The sequence below is a fragment of the Solea solea genome, chromosome 16, assembly GCF_958295425.1.
Source record: "Solea solea chromosome 16, fSolSol10.1, whole genome shotgun sequence".
In the NCBI taxonomy this organism is placed as follows: domain Eukaryota; kingdom Metazoa; phylum Chordata; class Actinopteri; order Pleuronectiformes; family Soleidae; genus Solea; species Solea solea.
The window spans coordinates 10,184,768-10,201,278 of NC_081149.1; the positions used below are offsets into that span (position 1 = coordinate 10,184,768).

The following is a 16,511-nucleotide window of genomic DNA, read 5'->3' on the forward strand; positions in this document are numbered from 1 at the left end:
AAAGTATCATCCGCTTCTCAAAAAAGTATTGCTTGTTTGAAAATATTATAGACACAAATCTAATTCCATAGAAAAGCACCACAACATGTTTGCGTGTATTTTTGTTAAAGGTCCAGAGTTAGCCGGACTAACCCAATAATATGTTTGTACTACATAATGTAAATGTAATGAGCGAGACAGGCCTGTGGAGGTCCCCGGGCCCTCATGTTGGACACCATACAAACACACACACACACACAGTGGTGACGCTGCTCCATTCATCTGACTCAGAGTCAGACTCTAGCGGTCAAAGCAACTGTGCAGTAGCTCTGTATCATCCGCCTTCAAAGTAAAACACTCGCTCAGTTGTTTCTCCGGCTTCACTTTTCTCCTCCTCCTCCTCCTCCTCCTCTGTTCCTGCAGTGTGTGAGTGTAAGAGGGAGTTAGAGGGAGAGAGTGTGTGTTTACGTGTGTGAGTGAGTGCGTGTCTGTGCGTGTGTTGTAGCCGAGTTTGTGAGCATGCAAGACACCGACCGTCCCCGACACAACAAACCAAGAGGAACATGGACAATCCGGCAACTTTTATTTTACAGATGCACTTTATATTTATTATTGCTCAGTGTGGGACTGCAGAGGAGCGTTTCTGGTGAGAACTCTCTTTTGATTTCATTCATGCAAAAGTCGATTTAAGTAACCGGGCAGACATTGAAGCTAAAGTGCATGTCCGTTTTTTTGTTTTGGCAACGAATTGTAGTCTATAAAAACGCTTTAGAAAGCAAATGACTGAAAGCAGTTTTCTGCGTATTCCGGATTTGGTGCTTTGGTATGCCACGAACCAAAAGTCCGAGCAGTGAGTGGAAACAGATGTGGAGAAGAAGAAGAAGAAGAAGAAGAAGCAAAAGGGGAGGAGGGAATGAGCTCTGCATGCTCGTACTGTAGTTTCTACTTTTTACTGATTTCATTTAAAAACAAAAAAGAAATTGCATAAAGGTTTGTCTAAAAACGCACAAATCAGCGCGCGCTTCAATTCCATTGTTGTTGTAGTTTTGGTTAAGATATGTGGGGGTTGTTTTTTGTATATGTTAAAGGCGACATTGTAAAAGTGGCGTGTAATGACGCTTCACTGGACAACCTGAGGGCAGATGTGACCTTTACATCCTGTTACAGGCTGCAATTAACACGTTCAGTCCAGTGAACACAGCATACATGTGATCCTTTAGTGGGTAAAAAAAACCCAACTCAAAACAATGTCCTCTGCTAAAGATGAGATTGGACATAAATAACAATATATTTCAGTTAGGGCTGCAACAATGAATCGATTCCGAATTTAAGCTGTAGCTGTTTTATATTCGATTGATCAGTTTGAGTATTTCTCTGATAATTAAAACAAGCTTTTTTCAGCTTCTTAAATGTGAATATTCTTTGGATTCTTTGCTTCATAGAACAAAGCCATTATTAAAACAGATTAATTTTGGTTCGAGGACTGCAACAAATGAAAACATAGTGTAATTGTAATTCAGTGTATTAATCTAATCTCACACCATCTTTTGGGTTTATTTACTTATTAAGGCTGAAGATACTGAAGATAATTTGAAGTGCCCTTTTCTTGATACACTTGAAACAAGTAATTTTACCCTCATAGTGGTTATATTTTCCTGTTTTTTAAAGACATTTTTTTTGCAGAAATCATTTTGGGAGGTTTGGAGAAGACCAATCAAAATTTTACAACATTTTCTGACATTTTACAGACAAAACAACTAATTGGTTAATCGACGGATTCATTGATGATCAAAATAATTGTTATTTTGGAGCCCCTTGCCCAGGCTATCGGAGAGGAGACTGCTCTGGAGGGTATAGATGTGGGAAGTGTAGAGAACAAAATTGTTCTATATGCGGACGACGTCCTTGTTACACTTAAAAATCCTGAATCTGGTATCCCATTGCTCATGAACATCCTGGGGAGGTATGGGAAATATTCTGGTTATACACTGAACATGCAAAAAAGTCTTGACCGTTCATTTTTGCGCCTTCAAAGCAATTGATGTATAAGCACCAATTGAATTGGCACAACTTAAATATCTTGGTGTCTTACTGACAAAAAAAAAACCTTCACAATTATATGTGGGCAGGTGGAGCTTGCTCCCCCTTGACCTCGGTGGTGAAATCCGAACAATCAAAATGAATATTCTCCCACGGTTATTACCTATTTTCAGCACTTCCAATAGAGGTTCCTGCAAAACGATTCAAAGAGTTGGACAAACATTTTTCAAGGTTCATCTGGAACAATAACAGTATCTTGTATGTTGGTGTAACCCAGCCTATGAAGCTAGGTGGAAAGATATTGACCTATCTTTAATGGAAATACCTATTCAGTCAGTTGTGCGTTGCCCTGGTACGTTTAATGATGTCCACCAGCTACAAAATCAGTGTACTAGTTTCTCTCTGAAAATGTGGTCAGGCGTGGTATCAGCTTCATAGAGAAATTGAATTGTTAAGCTGGCCTGCATTCCATCCGCACTTCCCTCTAGCTTCACAGGACCATAAGTGCAAACAATGGACGAAGCGAGGAATCACCTCCTTCTGTAGGATAAGAAAGAACAGAAACCTAAATTCTTTTGAGGACTTGTACAATCATAGGTTGGGTAAGGAAGATTTTTATTGTTGCTTACAGGTCTGCTACTTTTTTTTTTTTTTAAATAATAAAGACCCCTAATTTAGCTGAACCTCCTTCATAGACACTTACGATTCTAAAATTACTAAAGTTATCACTGGGAAACAATACAAAAGCTTTACGTTATTGAATAAAAACTCAGGTTACATTAGGCAGCGCTGGGAAAAAGAAGCTAGTGCAGGTATTCCAGAAGAAACGTGGCTTCAAATTTGGAAAAATCAATCCACTACTGCAAACTCTTATTTCTGGCGTTACAAACATTAAGACTCTTCTATTCCAATGCGTGGATATTTGTGTTGTATACTGTACCTATGCTTTTCTTATTTGTTCCTACTTTCAAAATGTGTGTACTGGCATGCCCTAGCCCTCCTTTTCTTTGTTTGTTTGTGTGTTTCTTGTTTTATGTTCATATATAACAAAAATATAGTAAAATAAAAAAATCATTATTTTGGTTTTAGTACCACTTCATATAAGATAAGGTTAAGATAAGAATATGCAAGAATGCCATAAAATCAAATCAAAATATCAATTGAAAAAAATACATTAAGATTATTAAGAGTCACAGTTGTATTGCAGGGATTAGAATTTTCCCCTTTAAGAGCTTTATTGTTTCTCAAGGGAAAATGTGTTTTGCAATTGGCAAAAACAATAAAAGAAACAAAATAAACATGTAAAACTCAAAATCTTTCCAAGTATATTTTCTAACTTCTAGTCAAAATATCTCATCACTTAATGTAAGACAAAATCACCTAAAGAGTAAGATTTAAGTGAGATAAAGGAGTTTGTTTTTAGACAGTGCATCTTGAATATCTTAAGTGGAAACGTCTTGTTTTGAGTCATATCTCAGATGAAACAAGCTTTTTTGACATGTCATAAAGTTTTTAAACTGCTGTGTTATTTGTAAAAGATGAATCGTCTTGTTTCAAGAAATAGACTTAGAGGCAACAAATCTGCTTTATTGAAAACTGCATGGTCAACATGCCCAACTCACAATGCAGTGTGACTATTTTTCTTACACTGCCTAATACGAGTCAGGAATGCTGACTTCAAGACATTTTGTCTCAAAATTTCAGTTTCTAATCTAATTTCAAGTGGTGGACTTAAATCTAGAACAGTGTCACAATTATACAGCTAATAATTCATTAAATACACTTGAAACAAACAGGATGACAAAAAACAGATGCTACTTTTGAGGGGAAAATACTATTTTTGTGTCCCAAAACATCACAATACTAGTAAAAATACAGCTCAAATGAGTTTTCCCAGCTAATTTCAAGATCACTTTTAAGGCTTAACGGTCTTATTTCAAAAAATCTTACCAAGAGAATGTTCACTTGTTCCATTGGCAGATATGTTTTGCTTATTACAAGCAAAAAACACATTTTGTTTTGCTTATTTTGTGGAGTGGCCTTTTTCCAGTGCATGATTAAAAAGAATCCCAGTCAAATGGAGCAAAGGAAAATGTGTATCTTGACGTATGAAACATAGAGTGTAATTGCACAGATGTGACAGATATTGACAATGTGACAAGTGACAGGCTGTGCTGAGACAGAGTTACATTATTCCACATTGTTCTATGCTGGTGTTCTACAGTCTGATGTCAGAGCTTGTCACCTGGAAGTCAAAAGTTTTTCCAACTTCACTCTCCTGCCAGTGATTTTCCCGACTGCTCTCTGAGTGACTGGGAATAAGAAGTCTAACACAAAACAGAAATACACGTCATTAAATATCTACCTGGTTTACGGTAGTCATACAGATAGTGATGTTTTCTAAGTGTTAAAGTCACCGTACTGAATTGTTTGGTATCGTCCTATTTGGCACTTGCAGCTATTTTTATGTTTGAGGGTTAGAGAGATTGATTATAGCTGGATTTATGCAGAGTTTTACTCTCAGCCTTCAAGGTAATAGATTAGATCCTACATAATCTGATGATGTTTACTTAGAGGAAAAATTAGTTCATTTTTAAAATGTCTGCCATCAAAGTCCCCTGAAAGTTGCTGGAGTTGCTTTTTCCTCCTACGACCAAACGGATAAGAATCAATGACGTGTAGTCTCGGCGGAGTTGCCATGAGAACTCTTATTTTAATTTAGCCACCCACCAGTTTAAAAAAAGTGAAACATCAGCAGCAGCAGCTCAGTGTTCTGTCATGAACTTTCTTGTAGTATGAAACAAAAATGAGACTCAGGAACATGTATCGTCAGTAATGACACCCAGGATATTCCGTCCTGGTTCATGAGGAGCAGATGAGCAGTTGCATTTATTCAGGCATGAGTACAAAATGAAAGGCTGCTGTGATGACATCAAGACTCCAGCAGCCTCACATCTGTGGTGTTCTCGGTTTGTCCTGTTGGGATGGACAATAAAACAATAACTTTTGTGATGTATTTGAGACGTAATCCAAGAGAGGTTCCGTTATCTCGCCATAATGTTTGCACATAAGCACATCTGTTTACTTCCCTGCTCATAAACAAACATCTAAAACCACGTTGAACTGCGTGGTTTCTTCGGCTTTCACTAATAAGCAGGAAAATCAATTGAATAATGATGTGTTATGTAACTTGATAATTGTCCGTCTGACTGTTACTGAGAAGTTTTACTGTTATAACATTTGCCCGGCTCAATAGTGGCCAGACTTGGATTCTTTTCCCCACTGCTTTGACTGAGTGTTGCTCCTTATGAACTGCGTGTATAGACCTGCGCTCTCGTAATCGCCGTTATACTGTGCCCACGTGTGGGACTGATGGAAAGTTACGACACTGTGTGCACTTATTCTCGCTCACTGCTTTCTAAAATTTCACTTCCTACGGTTCCAGTTCAGTCAGTTTCTGAGTGTAGCTGCAAAATGCAAATATGCCCTTTCCTCTCATCGCTCCCCCCCCCCTCTCGTCTCCCTCCTCTCCCATGCTTCTTGGATGAGGTAAAACTTATCCACAGTTTGGGTTGCTTCAGAGGCCAGACCACCATAAAACACCAAAGACACAAACACAGAGGGCTGGAATTTCCTGTCTTATTTGTTGGTTGCCATTTCATCACACTCACCCGCTTGTTTTTTACTGTAAGAACACAATGCAGTTTCATGGAAAATCCTGCTTGAGTTTAGATTCTTAGATTAGATAGAAAAGTGTTATTATCAGGCAGCAGTACTGAGCCACTCTCATCCACTCAACAGAAAACGTGTTATTGATTAGTCATCCACAGTCCCAAGTCTTGTCCTGAGTCCTGATCCAGCACATGACAGTGTTGAGGAGGTGGAAGTTCTGGGAATATCGGCCTCTCTTGGCAGGTTCTGCCGGTTGTTCTTGGCCACAGGTTTCTTTCAGCCTCCTTCTCTCTTCAGCAGGAAACTGTCCTCAGTGTGGGGTGACAGGGCAAAAAAGAGGATGAGATCACAGCAGGAGAGCTGTTGTGGCTTAGCTTCCACAGAGCTCAGTGGCTTAAAGTTAATCTGGAATTCTGCACTCTCTCTCTCTCTCTCTCTCTCTCGCTGAGAGTTTTTCTTTTTTACTTCTCCACATGAAACATCCCATCATGTCCTCTTCACAGAGTGGAATTAAAAGTCCCCTTTTCAATCTGATTCTTTGCTGTCTGGAACGTAATCCTCAAGGTTGTCGAGTGGCTCTGAGAGCTTTTGGCAGGAAACTCTCATATTGTCACCTATAGTTTATATTCAAATAGTGATGTAATGCGGGTTTTTTTTTTTTACACAGACTCTGTGACCTATTTTCTAAAACTGAAAACTCTATTGACTTGCACCGGATATTGCACCTTGAGCTGAGATTGTTGTGACAGAGACATGAAGGCAAATTAGTATAAATGACAATACTGAGGGTTTATATAATCTCTACTGAGGGCCTCAGGTAGGATTTCTCGAGCTGATAGAATTAGCGGATTAATCTTGTTAGATTTCTTTGTGTTCTGTGATAGTAAACTAAATTTGCATTGTTTTTAAAGAGAATATCAGGAGAATGGAGTGGTTGTGCTTGCAGATAGTTTGGAGAAAACTTGAGAAGGTACTGATCTGGCAGAGGTCTGCGATGTTTTTGCCTTGAAGCATGTGACTCAATGGATTCGCCAGACTCTTGAATTTCCACAGAAACAGGTCGCTGCACTTTTTTTTTTTTTTTGTCCACATTTTGTCCTGCTCTGGATTATGCTGCATTAATAGAAGTGACTAGTGTAACAGCCTCATGGAAACAAAGTCTCGCCACGGGAGCGACTGAGATCTGTGCCGATTGTTTTCTTTTTCTAGCTGTCTGTAAAAAAAGGATTGGTGTCCCTTTGGTGAGAGAATCTTTCGAGATTCACACAATAAACTTGGCAGTATAAACAAGGCCCTCGGCTGCCTGTAAGTGAGAGATGAACAGCTTTATAAAAAGAACAGGGTGGTGATTATGTCTGATTATACTCAGACACATTCAAAAACCTACTCTGAGCCGCTCTGCCACGAGGCCGTTACTGTGTTCAACCGAATGAGCTAACACTGCTTCAGAGAAGCTCAACCACAGAGTGTGAGAAGAGGGGCGTGTCCGTCGCCTCCACCAGATTACAGGGAGGTTTTTATAGGGCCTTTTGATGAGACTCTATTGTCTCAGTTGTCCATAAAAGCAGCACAGGAGGTTTTAGCTGAGAGTTAGGAAATGAGGGATTGCCTCAGACTCAGAGTGCACTGAAATACCCACACAAGTTGTGTGTTTTTTAACCAAACGCACAGTGATCTTTCTCACTTACCCCACTTCCTGGCCTCTCACAGGAGCTGGCCAAGTAGGAATGTCTATGAGCTCTATGTTAATACTGTTTTTTTTTAGTATGTTTTAATTTAGATTCACTCCTACACGTCGTTATTTTCTCCCCTCCTCACTCACAGTTACTACCACACACCAATACCATCCAACACTGTGGAATTTTTTTTTTTTGGATACCAATTTCTAAATCTTTCAAGAAAAAAGAAAGAAAAGAAAAACACGAGAGAAGGAAAACCACATCTTTTTTGGAGAAAGGGTGTTGGGTTTTGTTCCCGAAATTCCAGTCACTGCATCTGGCGCTCCGCCATTGCCATGGATGTGTTAAGTTCATCACTTTTTCTTTCTTTCTTTTTTCTCAGTAACTCTTTGTTTTTTGTTAACATTTTACTTATTTTGGATGTTGGTAACATGTATGAGAATACTATTGGCCTCTGTGGGTAACACCATGCTTGTCTATATAGCTCCTCAGAGGATTAAACTGCAGTAATGTCCATAAAGACATCAGTGTGCAGTTGAGAGAAATCTGCAGACTGGAACCAGATTCCCATTTCCCCCCCCCCCCGAGGATCATAGCACTCTCAACAAATTAATCAAATTCAGACCTGTTAACATTGAGTTGCATGGTGTCAAATGTATGAACAAGTCACTCTGCATGTTCCCATTATGATATACATGTCATCATGTATTTATCCACTGAACTGCAGTGAACAAGAACAGAGGCTATTTCAGGTTAAACGAGGTGAATTCTTGACATGTGGTTCATAGTGAAAAAGTCCAACCTTGCATTAAAAACATGTGCAACCACTTTTAGCAGCTTTATAGCGTGTCATTTCAATTACATCCTGTGGAGACCTCTGTCATATGCACAGGATTGTCAGAGGATTTGTGACGGTAATGTTTATTAGGCGGACACACCAGAGTCGAGCTAACCCGACACAACAGCCAGCAAACGAGATATCGACCCATTCCCCGACCTCCTCTCTTGTCACACTAGGTGCTAACATGGGACTCTGTTTTCATCAGTATTATCGACTGATGCCACTGTTTCTCTCTCCCTGCACAGCGCCGCTGGACTCCGATGACTTTGCTTTCTTCCATGAGGGCGCCCAGGGCTGCCTGGGGGTGCGGGATCACTCCCTTGTCCTGTCAAAGTCCTGTGAGGAAGACAACCAGCGCTGGAAATGGGTGACCCGGGGACGCCTCTTCAACCTGGGCTCATCGCTGTGTCTGGGCTTGACCACTGGTAATTTCACCTCCTCGACAGACAAGTCTCCTCTAGGTGTGTACACCTGTGACCGTGAGCCCCCCAGAATACGCTGGACCTGGAACTGTGGCCAGATGCTGGACAACCTCAACAACTACCTGCCCGCGCCGTCAATTTTGAACTCCTCTTCATCCCCCCTTCCTTCTCAGCTGAAATGGAATCTGCATGGTCCTTCTAAGCTGAAATGGACTCTGCATGGTGGTTTACAGGACCTGTGTACTAAAGTATATGGAGGTAAGCAAAATCAGAGACCCACATGGCAAGGTTTAATCAGTCTTAACATAGCTACAATACAAAGAGTTTCTGACTCAATGAATTTTCAATCCATTAATCCAACATTTAGTAAAAGGAAATACAGTAAACAAAACATAGAGGCACTTAACATACATGAATATGAATATTTCCCAAAGGGAATATAAAGCCACCTGTGGTCCCAGTTCGCCTCGGCACGGCATGATTTAGGTTGGTTTTCCACTACAAAATAGTACCTACTCAACGTGGGCGGAGTCATCACTGCACGGCTGCATGAAACTGCCATGACTTTGTTTTACACGCACACACACACACACACAAACGAGTGACTAGTGACTTGTAAAGCAGTTGTTTTGAGTGTAACTGAATCATTACAATCAGTTCATTGAAAAGTACTTCCTCCATGACTGGAGCACAGACTCCGCTTGACACAGACACTTGGCTGAAATACAGCGGCAGGGTTTGTGATACCGCTCGCTGGTCGCTGATCAGCAGTGCTGTTGCTAAATACACCAGACTCCTCTGTTAAATATTGAGATTGTAGACATTTCCCTGGTAATTGTTGGAGATTAATTTACCCACGTTTTTAGGATTGTTAAGTGTTTTTAACTGAGCTACAGTTCGGCATTGTTCAGCTTGATTCGTGTGTCGGATGTCTTGCTCGCCTCTTCCTGTGACGGCACCACGTACCAGGTACTATCGCTCGTGTGCCGAGGCAAGGCGAGTCGAGCCAAGCCGGTGGAAACGTGCCATAAGTGTTTTGAATAACTGTGCAATTTAGTATTTTAACAAATAAAACACTAAAGAAATACTAAAACAACAAATAAATAATGAGTTAACAGATACTGCACGCACTGGAAGATTCTGCATGAGGTTTGCAATACCACAATATCCCATTATTGATGATAGACAAGAAACAATTATGTAATAATGTATGCTAATATATTAAATGGTGCTAATGCGTGTAAGTCACGGGCTCTTTGCAGAGCGTTCACAGTAGGAAAGTCACAGGCGTAAATAATCAAATCAGTGATGGCTGAGCTCCGTTTAACTTCCTCCAGTTCCAGGGTGCATGTCGTTGTTAATGTGATCAACGCCTATCCTGCTAAAACATGTCAGAAAGGCCGCTGTGCTCCAATCTCACCTCTGTCTTGTTCCCTTTAATGGACTGACACAGGTGTTTATATCAAGAGAGGCTGAGAAACTGACGTGTTTATGATCTCCTCGACTCATTTTCTGTATTAACTTTAGTGTGTACATTAATGCATGTGTGTTGACAATATAAATGCTAAGACTGCAAATACTCATTTTGTAGGTTTCGTAGTACTTTGAGGCTCCTGTGTGAATTATTACATAATACTATGTAATATTTCTGTAGTAGTTTCTCAGAAGGTACAACCGCAGACGTGGACTGAGTGTCTGCAGCGAGTGAGCGAGAGAGGCATTACTTTGAGGAAGACATGTCCTCTCCTGCTTCACTGCTGTGACACACTCACAGAGGCTGTCTGCATGAGTCAGGACTAAACGGATGAGGCGGAATCTTTTTGTTGATGCATAGCAGTAAGCGCCGTTGCCTTGATCCTGGGTTCATGACCCTGTTGTTTTCCTGTAACTGGAGTACGTGGAGAAAACCAAAAACATGCAGAGGTTAATTGAACAAAAACTACTTTGAGCTTTCTCAAAGGAAGATTCCAAGTCCATATAGCAACCTCTCACTGTCATCTTGCTGTTTCACTTTACTGGCGTCGCTGTTGTGCTTCTGCCGTCCCTCCATCAGTCAGTGACATAAAGTGCATCACTTCATGTGCAGCGTGGGAATGTGACACGAAAACTAAGCACAGCTATACTGACAAACTCGTGGGAGAGTCGTGTGGAGCTGATGGAGTATTGTGCAAATGCATATAAATCAAAAAAATACATTTGCCAGCCAGATCTGATGAAACACACGCTATTCACTGTAAAGGATTCAGTTCATACACTCAATATCGTAATAATACAATTTCTTTTTGTCTTTTTGCCACGTTATTGAATTTGTGTAAATGTCCAGACAGCCCTTGTTGAAGGATCTGTCATCCTCCTGGCTGCAGTAATTGTCGAGCGGCTCCTTCAGTGCATGTTTTGCTGCCTCACTATGGCGGATAGACTTACCGTTGTGGACACCACAGCTGCATCTGATCAAATGGACGCATGCAAACTCTTGCGCTGAGGGAAGTTTCTGGGACATGCGGCTGGCTGCCAGTCAGAAAGCCAAGGAAAACTTTGCTGGTGTTTGTAAACGCCGGTAAACACAGAGTCGTGCGCTGCCTTAAGTATATTTGTATTTATATAGTTTCACTGTAGATTAAATATAACCATGGTGGTTTGCAGCATGGGCTCATTTCCACCACCAGCACCATTCTTACCCGTATCAAGTGTGGTGGTTGTTCAAACTGTGTCACGATGCTCAGACGAAGGCGTCCGTAGTCGACGCTGCAATTAAAACCACATCTACCATAAATATAAGACTGTAAAATCTCCCTATACCACCTTCTTCATTCTTCCTCTTTTACGGTTTGTTTTTGTGTGTATAAGTGGGGTTGGTTATGTCGGGAAATGTTACTTTCATGCGCGGAACTTCACAAGTTTCTCTGTGAAGTCAGCGCGCTGCTGGAGAGGAATATTTCTGACATTAGTCAACCCGGGAAGCAGCTCGACTGTAGCCACACAGCCAGTCAGTGGTGGAGAACAGGGGAAGTCAAAAAAATCTTTCCTCCCTTATTTAACATGTCTGCCCTACTTTCCCTTGGCCTAAAGTGTTTTGGTAACACTACAGATCGAGCCTCTCCCTCTTTCTCTCTCACTGTTGCCCTTTTCCTCACACCATACTGCACTGGTGAAAAGATTCCTGTACAACAGTAGCTTCATAGTATTTTGTCAAACTGTCATTAAACAAACCCAGAAAGCCATTAATAGTCACTTAAAGATTCTGATTTATTATACGAATAATTAGAGTTCTGTTTTTTCCCACTCCACAGCTGTTGGTTTTATTTTCACATTAAGTTCATAATTAAAAGATAATGACGTATTTATTTACTGTTCCATCTGTGGGCCAATGTGTGACTTTATTGTTTAGACTGGAATATCATCCCTTGTTTGATTGTACACATCGTTGAGAAAACAGATTAGGAATTAATAACAAGACGACTCATGCACAGGCAGGGATTTAAAAGCCTTTCCCCTCTCTTTGCCCCGACAGAGATCTATACAATCCAGGGGAACTCTCACGGCCGCCCCTGCTACCTGCCCTTCATGTATGATGGAAAGTGGTTCCACAGCTGCACTAGTATCGGCCGTGAAGACGGTCATCTCTGGTGTGCCACCACCTTTGACTATGGCAAGGACGAGCGCTGGGGGTTTTGTCCTGTCAAGAGTAAGTGATCACTTTGAGAGGTGCATCTCTCAGCTCACTGGAAACATTATGAGCTTCACTATACAGTGTGTTTACATGCGATTTTAGTCGGACTAAGACAATAACCTCTTTTTTTAATGTCATGTTAGCACCTTAGTCCAACTAAGAGTAGCTTAGTCCGATTAAAAAGTATACGCTGAGTCGGACTGGAGTCAGACTTGGCTTTCTGCGCATGCACTAAATTGTCTTTGTCCCGGAAGTAGAAGGAAAGTAGAATAAACCGCAGTACTGTTACCAGTTATCATAGATGGTGGCGTCTTTCTTCAGACAGCACAGCAACCACAACAGCCATGCTCCATCTAATTTGTGTCACGCTTAACATGTACAGCAGGCACGAAACATACAGAACCACAGCACCATTCGTCTCACCATTCGCTGTTTGGCTGTCTGTGATGTAAAGGTCAACAGGAAACTGATTCAAAACGCACTCATTGATAGAGAGATACAGCGCCACCTACGGAGGTGGAGTCAGACGTACACGGCCGCATGTATACTCGGAAACAACAAGTTATCCAGTTGCCTGTCTTAGTCAGACTACTGCCTTAGCTCGATTACCCTGTGCATGTAAACGTACTGTATAGTTTCTTCTCGTCCGTATGAGTTACATACCTCCTGTTTCCTCCCTGCTATTTTATCTGATCTAACTGACTCTTCATTTTTGTCAGGCAGTAACTGCGAGACATTCTGGGACACTGACCCACTGGCCGACAGCTGTTACCAGTTTAACTTCCAGGCTACGCTGTCATGGAGTGAGGCTCGGATCAGTTGCCAGCAGCAGGGGGCAGATCTGCTCAGCGTCACCAAGCTGCATGAGCAGACCTACATTAACGGTAAAGTTAACATCATTGACACAGTGCTGATGACCCTGATGTAGCAGGAAACTGTCATCGAGTGACTTACTCGTTCATAGTCACAAGCTGTAAATGTAACAATTTCTAAAAAAATAAGGACAGAGATGTGCAGAAATATCACAGCTCTGTAATTTAAATAGTGTCTTACTCAACAACGCGTACCACAATTCCCATACTGATCAAATTAAATTAGCATTCTTTGTCATGTAACAGAACTTTGCAACACAATTAATCAGAAATTGGCATATTAATGTTAGGGTTTTCACATTCACATCAAATTCCACTCTCTTCTCCCAGAATCAGGTACTATTTTAACCCTCATTTGTTGTTTTGGGGATTACAAAATGACCTTTGACAGAAAAAAGCTGTTCTTTTCCATTTTAAGCTTCAATTTATTTAAGCCTGCTTATAGCAAACATAAAAGTCACGAAATTCACTGATGGGATGGAGTTTGCTGTGCAGCATGATGTCACACACGAGCAAAAACTGTCTATTTCAATTCAGGAATACTCTATTTTTATTCAGTTGCTGTTGCTGTTCCTCCACAATATCCTGTTATTTCACTCTGTCACAGGACAGGGTAAAATAATAAGCAATAAAATACAGATGGTATGTTCTTGTGTTATATTTAATAGGTTTTGAGGAAGGTGTTGTCTTGCTGTTTTAGGTTTATTGACTGGCTACAGTGCAGCTCTGTGGATTGGCCTCAATGACTTGGACGTCAACGGGGGCTGGCAGTGGGCCGACTCCTCACCACTGAAATATCTTAACTGGGAGCAAGGTTAGTCCATAAAAACAGAATCAACCCTTTCTAATCTCTCTGATGTTTCGTTCAAACAAACACCTGGCAGCCTTCCAATGCAGCCACAGTCTTCTCTTCTCGATAACCAGAGGTTTCTCGGGTTAAGTGCTTTGAACAAGGGCATTTTGCTGTTGTTGATGCTCTCTTTATGTCTGACTCTCATCCTCAGACCAACCGAACCACGCTGAGGAGGAGAACTGTGCCGTGATCAGGACAGAGTCATCCGGTCGTTGGCAAAGTCGCGATTGTTCCGTTGCTCTGCCTTATGTTTGTAAGAAGAGGCCCAATGCAACCCTGGACCCCTTTACTACAGGTCAGTGTGTTGGCATTAAAGCTGAGCGCAGCAGTTACGGTCCTGCCACTCTGCCAAGGAGGTCCACCTGTTTGATCAGTTTTGTTTTGTTTGCTCCTACAGATTCATGGACTGATGATAAGAAATATGAATGTGATGTGGGCTGGCAGTCTTTCCAGGCTGGCTGCTACAAACTGACCTCGGAGAAGACTGACTGGCACACAGCTCGGAAAACCTGTCAGAAGGTGGAAGCCAACCTGGTCAGCATCCACACTCTTCCTGAGCTGGAGTTCATCATACGCAACTTGAAGAGAGGTGATTTTTCTTCCTATATTGCTTTGCAATAAAGACCCGGGAATTGAATTAAATCCCAACAGGTCACATTCACCCTTTACTTTGTCGGTTTGTTCCCTATTTCCAACCACGTTGAATGGTTGCCTGTTTTCTGAAATCTACACATGTGCTACAGAGGTCACCACCAGACGTTGAATATTAAGGAATGAAACATCTATTAGAATGTATTGTTGTCAGAGTAGGGCAGGGTATTTTGATGTTTGATTTTGTTCTGCATAAATGTCGAGGGAAATCAGATCAGGCAGTCATTCAAGTGATGCTGAAGAAAAATGGGTTCACTGAGTCCACATTCAGATCTATCACAACACTGAGAAATATGTTGGGTTTTTTCGATTCCAAGCAATTCAGTTGTGCAATATTTCGATCAAAATATCTTCATTAACAGCACATTAAATGAGGAATAAAGTATTTGAGGTCATGGAGTTGCTCCAACTAAGTTATTGAACCTCGGGGAAAATGTGAAAATCTCATATTAAAGCTCCAGTGTGCAACTTCTGTCCCCAAAACACTGCTAGTGTCACTAACGCCACACCTCAGGTGAGTCTACAGAGCTCTGTGAAAGGATGACTCCAGCATTTCTGCTGGTGTCTCACTTCTGCTTTCCCTCCAACAGCTGTGACGTAAAACACATCACTGTGTCCAGACAAACACAAAACCAAAACACTGCTATTTTGAGGAGAGAGTCGTGAATGACGTGAATGGCGTTGGCATTTGAAAGTTACACACTACAGCTTTAAGACTGAGTCATAATCTTAAGTTTTCTTCCATAACCAGAATGTACTATCCGTTTCTTCTCTCAGACATTGACCAACTATGGGTTGGGCTTCATGACACTGAAATGCAAATGGACTTCCAATGGACTGACCACTCACCCGTCACCTTCACCTTCTGGCATCCATATGAACCCAACAACTTCCGCAACACGCAAGAAGATTGCGTCTCCATGTGGGGACCTGTGAGTGACCTTAGTCACCTCGCAGTTAAGTAAATTCTCCTCCGTGCATATATATTTAACAGCTGTGCTGTCTCTCTCTCTGTTTGTTTCTTACTTACTGACATGTGCAGGAAGGCCGCTGGGATGACAGCCCTTGTAATTTGACGCTGCCCTCCATCTGTAAGAAACCAGGAACAAATGGTGATGGGAAGCCACAGCACCAGGACTGCAAACAAGTAAGCCTCTCTTTCTTTCTTTCTTTCTTTCTTTGGATTTGCCGCTCCATACAACGTCTCTGCACTCTTATTCCAGCTGCTCACAGTATGTCGTGTCACAGTGAGCTCGACTGCAGCCATTCCCTCACCTTTGACCCCGTTACCCAGAGCTGTCCTCCGTCTCTCATTCTTCCACTGGCCCACAAGTCTGGCCCCCAGTCTGTAACTGTAATATAAATGACTCCCTTAAGACTTAAGACTAACAAGCTCACTAGACAATCTCCGCTCTGGACACACAAACGCAACAGACATTGTTTTTTTTTGACTTGGAAAAAAAATATGTATATGTAAACACAAAATTATACACAAAGCGTACATTCAGGCTGCTGTAGAGATATGACGACGCGAGCTGTCGGTCTCCATAGAGCTCGGGTGTCAAACTCAAATGACCTGGGGTCCAATGAGCATCTAGTGTGGTCAAGAGGGGGTCAGCCAAAAAAAACAACTGTTCAGTAGTGGGTGGGCAATATGAGCTTCAAATGATAACACAATATGTCATCATGGTATCGCAATGAAGATAGGCTTTCAAAGTAAAAGTGTTGTTGTTTTGATACTTCACAATAACAACGTATTTATGATGCAAAATAAATCTATTAATATTAAAAATTAAGTAAATAATTACATCAACTGGACACCTGGAATTAAA

The 16,511-nt window shown here is 41.4% G+C and overlaps 1 protein-coding gene across 2 annotated transcripts in view; it reads left to right on the plus strand.

Moving 5' to 3' along the window:
* Positions 1–296: 296 nt before the first annotated feature.
* The window catches only part of mrc2 (mannose receptor, C type 2), a 30,713-nt gene continuing 14,498 nt past the window's right edge, over positions 297–16,511 (plus strand). The window contains exons 1-10 of one of the 2 annotated variants that reach the window (XM_058653197.1): positions 297–625; positions 8,457–8,804; positions 8,835–8,891; positions 12,145–12,318; positions 13,023–13,187; positions 13,876–13,989; positions 14,180–14,323; positions 14,426–14,617; positions 15,457–15,611; positions 15,722–15,826. In XM_058653197.1, coding sequence (XP_058509180.1) covers positions 499–625; positions 8,457–8,804; positions 8,835–8,891; positions 12,145–12,318; positions 13,023–13,187; positions 13,876–13,989; positions 14,180–14,323; positions 14,426–14,617; positions 15,457–15,611; positions 15,722–15,826 — 1,581 coding nt within the window. In that variant the 5' untranslated portion in view covers positions 297–498. Of the gene's footprint in view, positions 626–8,456; positions 8,892–12,144; positions 12,319–13,022; positions 13,188–13,875; positions 13,990–14,179; positions 14,324–14,425; positions 14,618–15,456; positions 15,612–15,721; positions 15,827–16,511 lie in introns of both variants that reach the window. The other variant, XM_058653196.1, reaches the window with a different exon arrangement.